Source organism: Aegilops tauschii, chromosome 2 (genome assembly GCF_002575655.3).
Source record: "Aegilops tauschii subsp. strangulata cultivar AL8/78 chromosome 2, Aet v6.0, whole genome shotgun sequence".
NCBI classification, from domain to species: domain Eukaryota; kingdom Viridiplantae; phylum Streptophyta; class Magnoliopsida; order Poales; family Poaceae; genus Aegilops; species Aegilops tauschii.
The window spans coordinates 50,194,418-50,208,177 of NC_053036.3; the positions used below are offsets into that span (position 1 = coordinate 50,194,418).

Consider the following 13,760-nt stretch of genomic DNA (forward strand, 5'->3'; position numbering starts at 1 on the left):
CGTCAAGCACGGCGACCTGCGGCTGGCCGCCACCGCCTGCTCCGACCTGGCCGAGCTCCACCTGGACCGTAACGACCTCCCGGACGCGCTGCTCTTCTACGAGCGAGCCGCCAAGTACTACGGCACCGCCAACCGGCGCTCCAACCGCTTCTGCAGGTTCAGAGCTCAGCTTGTCACGTACCTGCTGGCCAACGAAGAGACGCTTCGCGCCAATGGAGCGCTGCCGATTCGCGACTACAAACGGAAGTGTGTCGGATACATGAAGCCCATTGGCTTCTTCTGCTGGGCCACATGCTCGGCACCAGCAGCGTAGCGCACGACTATCATCCTTCTTCTTGATTTAGCCATCTAGGAGTATATCGTCTTTACAAGACTAGAACTAGAATTGTGTGTATCAAATAGTACGTAGTATGTGTATGACTTGCATTTATTTGGACCTGGACTTGTAATTAGAGAGTTACAAGTGTTTGAGCCAAACACGTGGCTTATGATACTTAAAGGATGTAGTCGGGAGACGAAAATGGAAGTTTTAACTCCGGCTATAGTCTCAACGATCCAGCTCGTAGGAGTGCAATCTACCAAGTGGTTTCGGCGGCTAATCCTAGCGTAGTTTGTTTCCAGGAGACGAAAATGGAAGTTGTAACCGCGGCTATAGTCACGCACTGTTTGGGCAATAAATTTGAGAGTTTTCTATTACCTACCTGCTTCCAGCACGCGTGGAGGGATCCTTCTAGCTTGGGATCCCCTAGTGGTTCAGCTTTCGAACCCGCATTACATGGATAATGCGATCCCCGTGCTAGTCAAGCCTGCTGGGTCGTCATCGCATTGGTGAATGACCGAGGTCTATGGGCCCAAACCAGATGCCCAGAAGTTGGAGTTCATGCATGAGCTAGTGGATATTCGTCAGCTAATAGCCGAACCATGGGCAATCATGGGCGATTTTAACCCGGAAGACAAGAATAACACTGCTATCAACCGTCACATGATGGTGCTATTCCGTAACAATCTCAATCTCCTAGAGGTCAAGGAGGTTTATCTCAACGGCAGAAGGTCACGTGGTTGAATGAACGTAGAAGCGCCACCCTTGAGAAGATTGATCACGTTTTCTCTACGATGGACTGGGAGGAGTTGTACCCCTCGTGTTTTCTCTCGGCCGTGACGGGCCACTGCCCCCTTATACTGGATATAACGCGGACTTTCGAACGGGCAAGCGGTTCTGCTTTGAGGCATTCTGGGCGAAGGCGGAGGGATTCTGTGATGTGGTGGCGGCCGCATTGGCGTCCGTTCCCCCGAACGAGAATCCATTCATGGTGCTAGATAATAAGCCGAGGACCACAGCCAAAGCTTTGCAAAGGTGGAGCGATAAGTGGTTTGGGAATGTGAAAATCCAAATAGCCATTGCCCTCGAGTTAATTCTTCGTCTGGATGTGGCAATGGAGTCAAGACAACTTCTGGAGAAGGAAATCGGACTGAAGAGGGTCCTAAAGAGAAAGCTGCTTGGCCTATGCTCGCTAGAAAGATCCACAACTCGCCAATGGTCTCGGATGACGTGGCTTCAGGAAGGGGATGCTAGCACGCAGTTCTTCAAACAACATGCCAGTCATAGGAGGTGGTGTAACGCCATTATGAGCCTTCGATGCAATGACAGAATCATCATGAGGCAGGGGGAATTTGCTGAGGCGGTGGACCATTACTTTGATGACATCCACAGCTCGAAGCCGCAGCGCAAGAGGAGCCTCAACTTTGACATGCTGGGCTTGCCAAAGCTAGATTTGGCGCACCTTGAGGTGCCTTTCTCGGAGGACGAGGTGGCAAGGGTGTTGAAGTCTATGCCCGGAGACAAAGCACCAGGGCCGGATGGGTTCACGGGGCATTCCTACGCTAGCTGTTGGGGTCATCAAGAGTGACTTCATACGGGCACTAGATTGCTTCTTCAGAGGAGATATGAAGGGATTGCACGCTATTAATAAGGCTCTTGTCACCCTAATCCCAAAAAAAGACGACGCGGAGGAGATCCGGGACTTTTGACCGGTGAGCTTGTTGCACGGGGCCATCAAGATCTTTAACAAGATCCTTTTGGTGAGGCTTACGGATGACTTGCCGCGGCTTGTGGGGGATCACCAAAGTGCGTTCATTCGTGAGAGATCGATTTATGACAACTTTATGCTAGTTTAGTGTACTGCGAGGAAGCTACATGCACTCAAGAGTGCCTCTGTAATGGTCAAGCTCGACATCTCAAAAGCCTTCGACACAGTACAATGGCCGTTTGCAATGAAGGTACCTGGTGGCTGGATGGAGGTTGTGGCGGCCCGCTGATGTTGGTGGGGCGGTAATTGGCGGCACTTGTTCATGCACGGCGATGCTCCATGAAAAATTATTGTTTTATAGCATAGGTATGTATGTGAAATCACTGGATAATCATGTTTGAATGATGAAGACACCATGGCAAAATTTAACAGTGGAGTGTTTATGAAAAATAATAGATAATACTACATTAAATAGTAAAAAGAGATAGAGTGGATTTTCACATAAAATAATACTACATTAACTAATTGTGAAATATATAATGGCTCTGCTTGGTGGATCTAGACCAACATTCTTAAATTTCATCGTAATTATGAAAAAATCTTCAAAAACAAGAGACTTTATATATGATCTCATAAAATAACAACATATACTAAGTTACCACCTGCAATAAACATAGAGAATGGACTGTCTACGCATAGTGGTAGCTACAGATGAGGCAATCATTGTAAGATCTTTTATTCAGACTAGGTAATTGCATGTGCGTTGCTACGAGGGCCAAATAATTCGAACGCAACAATCGTAGATGGAAAATGCACTGATGAGCCCATCGCGGTTGTCGTCGCATCATCGGCTTCTAGATCTTGTCTTCTTCAATTAATTAAGTCGGAGAAAGAAGAAGGAGATATATGAATCGCGTCTTCAGGAAAAATCCAAACATTCCCAAACCCAGGCACTCTAACCGATTCATGCATATGCATGATCTCCTAACCTTAGCGCGCATGCGAGCCAATTCACAATCAAATGTGTACAAAAAAAAAATCTAAACATACAAAATTAATAAAGAATGTACGATGTCATTCATGTTACGTGAATAATCATTGAATTTATGTGTAAGGTCAGTAAATCACGTGATATATGGAATTGATGCAAAAGGTAAGTTAATTAAGATGGAGATGATATAGTGCTGCAAAAGGTAAGCAAATTAATGTGATTAAGCAGCATACTGAAAATGTGCGGTCAAATATTTTTTTTATGAAGAAAGTAGTAGCCAATATTTGAATGTGACAATTCTTTGGCACCAAACCAATTGTCCTCGAACTGCCCACGCAAGGAAAGACCGGCCCGCACCTTTGTCGTGTCCTACTCTCCCAAGCGGACGAGCTCAGCTCACCTTCGGCCGCTTCTATCTTGGCTGCCAAGTGCCGAGCACCGGACTGTTTCACCGTCCAAATCTTGCTAGCTCAAGACTCGCTATTTCTTGCTCTCCATTGAAAACTGCTCGATGGTATTACTAACTCGATCGAGAGTGACCTCGCGTCGGCGGGGAAAAACGCGTACGTCTCTCTACTGCCAGCCGTGTTGTTTTCACGGCATAGGAGAGTAATTAACTAACCGGCCACACCACGTACGTTATCCGGAAAAACGGTGACACCAACTTCTGCACCGGCCATGACCAATAGTAGCTTCCAGTTGAGTTCGTACAAAATGTTTGTTGGGATCTGGTCCGATTGTTCCACGCAGGCGGGGCGGACGATTAATTATCATTCAGTGTTGCAACGTCACACGTACGCACTTTTTAAGCTGGAGTAGTATCAAATTCACATGCGCATCTGAGTTTGATCATCGTTGTGCCATCCTTGTGAGCTGATTAACACTTAATATAGTGTACACTAGCTAGCAATCCTTGTTTCATTTGACCACACCATGCGCTAATGATCTATCTCGCGACCTGCCGATGGCTCCATCCACATGACCACATGGTTTCGTTTAAATGGAGCACGCACAAACAATTTTTTAACTTTATACTGTGATTGATGCAGGGTGATGAGACAGAAAAGGAAGGCGTGGAATGAAAATGATTTCACGGCACGCGCGTCGCGAGGTCGGTTGAAGTAGCTAGACCCCACCTGCAGGTAAAACCGGCATACCTCCTGCCTCCTGCTTCAGTTGAATGGGAAACAACCGGTTAATATTATCCGGACTGGATATACTCCCTCCCTCTCAGTTTACAAGGCGTGCGCGTACCTCTAGGTCGTCAATTTGACCAACCTAATACAAGTCAAATATTCATACAAAATGAAAACAGGGGGGCTGTGGCCCCTTTTTGATCGTAAAAAAAAAATCCATACAAAGGGTGATCTTCTAACAAGAAAAATCCACACAAGAGTAAAAGGAAACAAAGTCAACGGGTCGAGAAAATAGCTAGCAGGAAAGTCTATCTCAGTTCTCAGACATTCCAATCCACATATGCCCTTTTTTTTACGCTTTCCATTTCGTCGCGGATCTACTCGACCCACCCCCGTCGCCTATATATAGCCCAGTAGGCACCACCATCAAGCATCAAACACAAACACGCACAAGTCCACAACACACAACAAACCCATCTCGTCTCATCCATTCTTTCAAGCAAGACAAGAGAGATCGAGCGAGCCATGGCTCCGATGCTCAAGCGTATCGTGGAGGACGAGCCCAAGAAGGAGGCGTACGTGACTTTCCTCGCCGGCTCCGGCGACTACTGGAAGGGCGTGGTGGGCCTGGCCAAGGGCCTCCGCGCCGTCAACTCCGCCTACCCACTCGTGGTGGCCGTGCTCCCCGACGTCCCCGAGGACCACCGCCGCAGGCTGGTCGAACAGGGCTGCCTCGTCCGCGAGATCGAGCCGGTGTACCCGCCGGTGTACCCGCCGGAGAGCCAGACCCAGTTCGCCATGGCGTACTACGTCATCAACTACTCCAAGCTCCGCATCTGGGAGGTACGTACAGCACCTACTTGCTATCTGGATCCATCTTTTCTTCAGTTTCATCTTTGGTTTGATGCTGACGACGATGATGTACTTGGGTAGTTCGTGGAGTACGAGAGGATGGTGTACCTGGACGCGGACATCCAGGTGTTCGACAACATAGACCACCTGTTCGACCTCGACAAGGGCAGCTTCTACGCCGTCATGGACTGCTTCTGCGAGAAGACGTGGAGCCACACCCTACAGTACAAGATCGGCTACTGCCAGCAGTGCCCGGACCGGGTGGCGTGGCCGGAGCGCGAGCTGGGCGTGCCCCCGCCGCCGCTCTACTTCAACGCCGGCATGTTCGTGCACGAGCCCAGCCTCGCCACCGCCAAGGCCCTTCTCGACAAGCTCGTCGTCACCGACCCGACCCCGTTTGCTGAGCAGGACTTTCTCAACATGTTCTTCAGGGACGTGTACAAGCCCATCCCGCCCGTGTACAACCTCGTGCTCGCCATGCTCTGGAGGCACCCCGAGAACGTCGAGCTCAAGAAGGTCAAGGTCGTGCACTACTGCGCCGCGGTACGTCTTTGTCATCGATTTTCTCACAGATGAATCTTAGTTATGAATTTATCATTGATGTTTCCATGACATGCATATGTGCAGGGTTCGAAGCCTTGGAGGTTCACCGGCGAGGAGGCCAACATGGAGAGGGAGGACATCAAGATGCTCGTGAAGAAATGGTGGGACATCTACAACGACGAGGGCCTCGACTACAAGGCCGGCGATGAGACCACCAACCTGCTACGTGGAGCTCTTGTTGAGGCCGGCGCCGTGAAGTACTTCCCGGCGCCCTCGGCCGCGTAGGCCCGCTGCATGCCGGCGTTAGCCCGGCAGGATGATTAATTAAGTGCTATCAGTTAGGGGATTTCGAATTTTCAGCAATGAACTATACTCTATATAGTATCGAAGTATGATCAGGATCGATCTACACGGTTTCTGGTATTGTAGATCAATCTAGTACGTGTTTCTTGTTTTAGTTTGCATGAAAAACAGAGGCGTGTACACCATGTATTGATGTATAGATCTACTCTTGTTACGTACGTGTATTTTGCATGCTTAAATCAAGGCTATTGCAAATTATTGTACATGTTCTTCTTATGAATGCCGCAGCGCGCGCTCTGTCGTGTTTGTGTGAGACCGCGCCGTATGAGTTTTTGCGGACGCCCGATTAGCATCGACAAAGTTAATTAACGTTTGCAAAGCTTTGGATTAATTAGCATTGTCAAAGTTAAATTAGCATTCGCCAACCAAAATCCATGGCCGCTCATTGGCGGACTAGTCGTAGCTTGTGACGACGCGACGGCTGTGCCTTGCGCCTTTGTCCACGACCGTAACAGCTCGGCCCCTAACGGTGCTTTCCTATTCTGGGTGGCCGGCGCGGCGAACGTTCCGGCATCGTGACGGGCGTGTCTAAATCGTACCGGTGGCGCGTCCACGTCCGTACGGCCGGTGCTGGCCAGCCTTCGCCGGGACGTCTACGAGCCGTCGTCGTCCTCGTCATGATCGCCCACACGGGCAGGTATATATATTGCCGACGTTGCATGCTGTGCGTTCAAAGCGTTTGACTTAACTTACGGACATCGTCTGGCCGGTTTCATCGGTCGCACAGATCGAACGGGCCACCTGTAGTACGTGTACGTCGTCCTGCTGCTTCGGCATGAACAGACCGACCGACACGGATGATCGACGCGCGTGGCCGCCCTAGGAAGCTAGGTAGGCACAGTAGCTGCTGGTGTGCGTGCCGGTTCTGACGGAAGATGCCATGTTTCCCGGCATACGTGGCGGGCTGTAGCTGTGCCCAGTGCCCCCATCTCTTTGCCGCTTATCGCAGCATCCTATTCGTAACTGTGTTCACCGTCACGTTAGCGTGCACCAAACGGTCACTGTGCCTTTATTATATTGGATCCCTTTTGTCAATGCTACGTACCCCTGTTTCGAGAATTCCGAACCGGCCACGTACTATCCCTCTTTGGCAAATACGTACCACCAGCTCCGCGGAATTACAGGATCTGCGGAGCACCAACTTTCCAGCTCCGCTATTTTAATCTGGAGCTTCGCCAGCTCCGCAAGCTGAGTCTGAGCGGAGGGACTCCGAACACTCCCTAAGTTCCATGTCGTGCAGGGTTTATATTACTGTTCATACTACACACCGAGTCATGAAGAATACTTCGATCGATCAGGGTAGCATGCAGCTCAGGGCACAGCACATTCAGCCCCCAGAATATTTATGTCCACTAAAGTTTCCGCCGCCGGCGGCCGGCGACCGAGTGACCGACCATGCTGAACTCGCGCTGCTGGCCACCCCGCCCGCCGGCGCACACGTACACGATCGGAAGTCCAGTCTAATCAATCTGCAGGGCGCCATGCACAAGCGTGGAACAAGTGTCTCGTACCGATCGATTGATCGGACGCTATTTGTCAACACTGCGCTGCTCCCTACGGGCCACGGCACAAACGCGGCGAGGATGAGCTGACAAACGTCGTTGGCCTCCGCCCTCCGGAGCAGGGCGGTCCGTCGAGCAAATGCGAGCTGCTTCGGGAAGCTAGCCTGATCTGACTAGCTTGGTGATGGAGATGGAGCAATCAACCGGCTAAAGTTGCACGCACGCGTGTGCATGCATGATTCGGTGAGTGCAAAGGAAAAGCGTTCTAGGCCGCACTAGCACCGCTCGTCTGGCACGTGCTCGGCCGGCCGGACGCTACTGGTTCCTTCCTTGCGTGCCAGCGAACGTATGTCGCCTTCCATCTCTCCCGTACGTCCTCCCGGTGGCCGTGATCCCGGAGCACCGGCGACGCGAGCGATTAAAACCACTGGGAAGACCACCTAAAAAAGGCCCACTTACGTGCGATCAAAAAGACTCAAGAAGATTAGCAATTCATTATATTTACGTGGACGGGATTGACTACATGTCAATCGACTGATATCGTATTTGGGTCAGTCACTTCTGGCCTCTTTGTGATTTCTTTGGGCCGTGACTATTAGGAGCAAGTAATGATGCCACCGTCGGAGCTAATGCATATAAGGACGACTCCCCTCCGTAGTACATCCACTTAATTGCTGTCTACAGGTGCATGCATACATGGCAAGCAGCTCCATATGTAACCGTATATTACAAGCATACCTATGTATGTATGCACGTATATGATGAGGCCAAAATACAACACATCCCCGTCCACGTAGCTCATATTAAAAAGAAAGAAAGATGAAGAGCACATAACAGGCTACACAAATATCAGTCAACTACTCATCACAAACATATTAGTGATATTATAGAAAAATGAGCATATAATAGTGAGATTTCCACACACAAAATATTTTCTAAAAAGTAATGGATTAGTGACATCGGTGTTATCCTTACAAAAGAAAATAAAATAAAAAATAAAACTAAATCAATAAATTAAATAAAAATTAAAACAATATAAAAAATAAAGTTTTCTATGGAAGAATAAATTCGCGGCATTGATATTACCCTTTCAAAAGAAAGAAAATAAAAAATAGAACAAAATCAAAATAATGAAGTTTTATAAAAAAAATGAAACCCTTTCAAAACTTGCACTCAATTTTCTTTTTTTGAAATATGAAAAGAATAAGCATATAATAGTGCAATTTTCATACTACTATAATTTACACACATATTAGTTAGTACTTGCCTTTATACTTACACACACAAAAATAAATCTAAAACAAACAGTAACAAAATTTGCACAAAATATACACACAAATTACGCTTTTTGCCAATATGCAAGAATATGCATACAATAGTGAAACTTTCACAAATTTTTTTCCTAAGGAGGAATGAATTAGTGGCATTGTTATTAACTTATAGAAAAATAACAATAACTAAAAAAATCAAAATAATAAAGTTTTACAGGAAAAATGAATTAGTGACAATAGTATTACCCTTTTAAAAAAAAAAAACATGGACGCCACCTTATACTGAAATTGCACATTTAGTAGTATGCAAAGAATAATTATATAATAGTGCAATCTTTCAGGTACTTTATATTATTTGTGGGTATACATTTACACTGACCCAACATCCAAAAATTCCACACACAAATTCCACATTCTACTATAATTCACACACATATTATTTAGTACTTGCATTTATACTTAAACAAATAAAAATAAATCTAAAACAATCAAGAACAAAATTTGCACAAAATATACACACAAATTTCATTTTTTCAAATATGCAAGAATAAGCATACAATAGTGAAAATTCCGCAAAAAAGTTTCCTAAGGAGAAATGAATTAGTGGCATTGTTAGTAAATTAAAAAAGAATAAAACAATAACTAAAAGATCAAAATAATTAAGTTTTAGAGAAAAAATGAATTATTGACATTGATATTAACCTTTCAAAAGAAGGAAAAAAAACTTGCACACCACTTTGCACTGAAATTGCACATTTTGCAGTATGCAAAGAATTATAATATAATAGCGCAAGCTTTCCATATACTTTATAGTATTTGTGTGTACACATTTACATTGACCCAACATCCACAATAGAAAAACAAACTAACCATAAAGAAAAACAAAAAACCAAAGCAAACAAATAAAAACAGAAAAGAAGACAGGGGTCGAGGAGAGGGCCAACAACTCACAAAGTAACAAAAAATAACTAATAAAGGAAAGAGAAAAAGAAAAAGAACACACATAGAAACAGAAAATAGAAATAAAAAATGAAGCAAAATACCGACAAAAAAACAAAGAAAGGGAGAGAGATGAATGCTGGATCGCGCTCTTAACCGGCTTCGGTCCAGTGGCAATCGACTGACTCAAATATGCGGCCAATCGAAACAAACAAGCCAAGTGTAACAAGTAGCACAGGCAGAAAAAAATACAACACGAATCATAAAGCAAAAATTAACGGCCAAAAAATCGACTGGCCCAAATTTAAAATTCAGGCAACTTACAAGTAGCTAAGTGCATAAAAAATGACTCAAGACAAAAAGGAGAAACAAAAACACATAAAAAGAAAAGAAAAAATAGCATGAACCGGTTTTCTTTAGACACTATCAAATAGCAAAAGCACCATAAAATTTCTCTTTAAATTTAAATTGGCACTGCCCAAGAAACACGCAGATTAGTATTTTTCGTCCGCATGTCATCTCTACTCCTAATGGAGCAGTTGGTGAATAGTCTGCGCGGTTTATTTTCGCTAGTTTTTTTTCGTCATCCTCCCACCTCCGGTTTTTTTGTCATCCTCCCACCTCCGTTAATTCGCAACCCACCCACGAAAAAAAAAGTGCCAATAAAACCCTATGATCGATGCCTCCAACCCCCAACCTCCTCCCTGGCTCCCGGCGCCGCCCGGCCCCATCTCCTCCCCGATCCCGGCGCCGCCCGCCCCCATCTCCTCCCTCACTCCCGGTGCCGACCCCGCCCCCACCTTCTCCCTCACTCCATAGCCCGCGCCCGCGTTCTTCCTCCCCCATCTCGTCTCATCTCCGGTCGCTGCAGAGGAGCCCAGTTTCGCGCCGCCACCATGGTTGGCCTGCAGCGAGCAGCAGAGGACCTAGCCGCCGCGTCCGACCTCAACCGCCGCCCGAAACCCTAGCCCCTCCTTCCAACGGCAGGTCAAGCCAGCAGGATCCCCTCCAAGAACAGCATTTGATGTGTGAGTGCATCCCCTTCTCTTCTTCTTCTTCTTCTTCTCGATTTGATGTGTGCGTGCGTGCTGTTGTGTGCAGGCCCGACTCATCTCTGCTTGTGCACAACAAGGAAGGCCATGGAGACGCTGCTCCCTATGTTCAGCGCGTGGACGAACGATGCAGCGTTGGGGATGACTCATGGCTGCCTCCGTTTGTGCAGGTGACTCATGGCCACCCCCTCTCTCAACCCCCAGATCCGACTCCCTCCTCCACCCCCTCTCTCAACCTCCAGATTCAACACAAGTATTCATTGTTGTATTTTTATTTTTACTATGTCTCTGAACCATCTGGATGATGAACTATGTACTGTAATTTTTAGTTTGTCGCAAGAACGTGAACCTAATCTTTAGTCTGTCTAAATCACGTGCAGATTGGGTACTCTGGAGCACATGGGAGGAGGAGAAGGATGGGAGGTGTGTAGAATTCGGCGCCAAGGGAGACGATCGAGATGGTGGAGCAGAATCCAGAGGACGACGGGAGACCAGGTAGAGGAGAGACAACACCCGGATATCGGGCAGTGAATGCACACAATGCAAGGATACTTTAAACAAATACAAGTATCATCCATATGAAGGTCATCGGGCGTTTGGAAGAGAAGAATGATGCATATATCATCTCAGTTCAGGTCGCTGGAGTTGTTTGGCTTTTCTTCTCATGTGGATGCTCCATACTGTAAACTACGCTCTGTACTTGGAGACAATCACCAAGGCCTTTTTTGTACAAACTAATCTAAGCTTTTTGTTCTTCTCAAGTAGCTATTTTATTTTGCTAATTCTGTGTATAGCTGCTATTAAACAGAAGTCCTTTGATGTCAGATGCAAAGTTGATGAAATTTTTTTCTATGTCAGATGCTCTTGTTTAGTGGGACGCTATGCAGTTTTTTGGTGAATGGTGCCGCTGCTGCAGCTCATTGGTTCTAGCCCGACATTCAGCTCTGAATGGACGTGTGTCAGGGACAGGATGATCACCATCCAGGTTTTCACACGGTATTTTCTCTTTCTAATCTACTGTAGAGATTATTAGCAGCCGCATGTGGAAAGGTTTGGCAATTCAAAGTACTTCAAGAAACTGTTATCATTGAAGCCTGCTTGGAAATTATATAGAAGTGTAATTTGTAGTGGAGTTATCAGTTCTCCGTTGATAAATGTACAATGTGAAGGCAAATAATCTTTTTGTATGTTTATGTTACATTACAACTATCAAAACGCATGCAGATGTTGCATCTCTCTCTCTCTCTCTCTCACACACACACACACACACACACACACACACACACACACACGTGCGTGCGCGTGCACACACAAACACATACGCACGCGATCAGGCAATGGAGGGCCCTGGCTCCGATTGCAATATTTCATATTTGTTTTGCTTTTATAAGTGGTGGATGCATAGCCTAAATTAAGGGCCAAGCTTTAGGCAGGAAAGTGGGACAATCTTCAGTAACATCACCACGCTTCTTATCATACCCACTCGCGGTGGAGCCGCCAGCCTGGCCGAGTCGCTGTTGATCAGCGCCAACTCCATGAGGGAAAAATATGGTACTGATTTCTTAGGTTGTTAGGTTCTGTGTTCTCCTAGGATTTAAGATGGTGAAGTTACTGTGACTGTAATCGAATATCCATTTCAATAAGAACTTCAGTGCTTGAGTTTTTCTGTTTCTTTGCTTGTTTCTATAAGAACTCCAGTGCTTGAGTTTGGACCTCATGTCCCCGTCAGATTTCATTTTTCTCGAATTATTCAATCAGAACTTGTGGTATTCTACATTTTATTGGATCTCAATCTTCCTTCAAGCGGCATCCGATTCTTCACAAGCTGATGAAATATTTATTTCTCGCGGGTATTCATTGGCCAATTTCTCAGATTAGGAATTGAGATAAACATCAATTTGGCTCAAGGTAATACACCCTACTTTGCATAATAAATCATATTTGGCTATTTTGAATGCAGCCGGGATGCTGAAAAGTTTGTTGAAGTTCTTCTAGCTTGCTCTCAAATATTAGCGGCCACGTGCGCGTGCTGATGTAGAACCATCAAATGTCTCACTTAGATATCTTCTGAAAGATCTTGTGTTGATAATCTTTGAGCAAAGAAGTGTGTAACTGCATGAAACTGCTATTTTGATGCAATACTATGTCTGATAATAGCTTATCTTCTAGCATTCCCTGTAAATTTTGTGCTGACCAATATTTTACTAAACTAATTTGTACAATTCAATAAATTGTAGTTGAGGCTGCAAAGGTACAAAGTGAATGGAAAATATATTCTCCTTGACCATCCTACCATATCCACTGAATGGATCTAACTTCTACTTTATTGTTTTTATGTATCCCAACACTACAGTATCCTTCGGAAGGCAGATTTATAGTTGATGGTATGGCTAGCATCCAAGGTGAGACACCAACCTCAATGCTCTAATTTTGTGTGAACTACCAGCTTCCCATGTTATGTGGTTACTCTAGAATGTTTTATTCATTACTAGCAAATCCTTGCAGCCAGTAGTCTAGGAAAGTAGCCAGATCGATGTTACTATATGTGGTTTGACGTGTGTCTCTGTAATAATCTAGCTGCTAGCATACCCACTTGATTATTTCATTCACACACACACAAACACACACACACACACACACATGGTAGGTTCATTCATTATGTTGCGTCAATGGTAAGCAGTTTGGGTTCAATAGCCATGACTGAACAAACATGTTCATCCAACCAGACTACTTTGGATCTTCAATCAAATTTGAGGCTTCCAGGAAGGTAACGAATTATGTAAGCCAATTAAAATCGGTATCCATTGATTGCTATGTACTCCGTGTATAGCTTGAGTGAAACAAAATCAAGGATTTCCTCTTAACTTGTTTTTTGTATATCATTGGGATCTCATAGAGGTTGATGGAACATACAATTAACTCTTGGTTTCAGATTTGTTAGTAAAGGACTGCTGATCCTATTTATTTCTACCGAGAACAACGAACAAGTTACATCATGTGACCATTCTTTATTATATTTTTTGTAAATTGATCTGGTTCTTTCTATATGTGTGTACAATGTTCTCCTTGAGGAGCGAGTAAGCG

The 13,760-nt window shown here is 45.5% G+C and overlaps 1 protein-coding gene and 1 non-coding gene across 3 annotated transcripts; both read left to right on the plus strand.

Annotated features, from left to right (window-relative positions):
• Positions 1–4,592: 4,592 nt before the first annotated feature.
• On the plus strand, positions 4,593–6,115 carry LOC109761871 (galactinol synthase 2). Its single transcript, XM_020320693.4, has 3 exons — positions 4,593–4,997; positions 5,088–5,549; positions 5,634–6,115. The coding sequence occupies exons 1-3, from the start codon at positions 4,680–4,682 to the stop codon at positions 5,832–5,834; spliced, it is 981 nt and encodes a 326-aa protein (XP_020176282.1). The 5' UTR covers positions 4,593–4,679; the 3' UTR covers positions 5,835–6,115.
• A 4,246-nt stretch (positions 6,116–10,361) lies between these two features.
• On the plus strand, positions 10,362–11,900 carry LOC109761875 (uncharacterized). Of its 2 annotated transcripts, XR_002232609.4 has the most exons (4): positions 10,362–10,652; positions 10,726–10,846; positions 11,057–11,311; positions 11,535–11,900. It is a non-coding gene; the product is annotated as an uncharacterized protein (transcript). The 2 variants fall into 2 exon arrangements; XR_012203715.1 differs by lacking the exon at positions 11,535–11,900 and having other exon boundaries at positions 11,057–11,437.
• Positions 11,901–13,760: the final 1,860 nt, after the last annotated feature.

Bases quoted from the DNA above. Each gene is read 5' to 3' on its own strand.
- LOC109761871 (XM_020320693.4), top strand. From the start codon at position 4,680: ATGGCTCCGATGCTCAAGCGTATCGTGGAGGACGAGCCCAAGAAGGAG. The intron at 4,998-5,087 runs GTACGTACAGCA...GTACTTGGGTAG, and splicing joins CCAAGCTCCGCATCTGGGAG to TTCGTGGAGTACGAGAGGAT. The intron at 5,550-5,633 runs GTACGTCTTTGT...GCATATGTGCAG, and splicing joins TCGTGCACTACTGCGCCGCG to GGTTCGAAGCCTTGGAGGTT.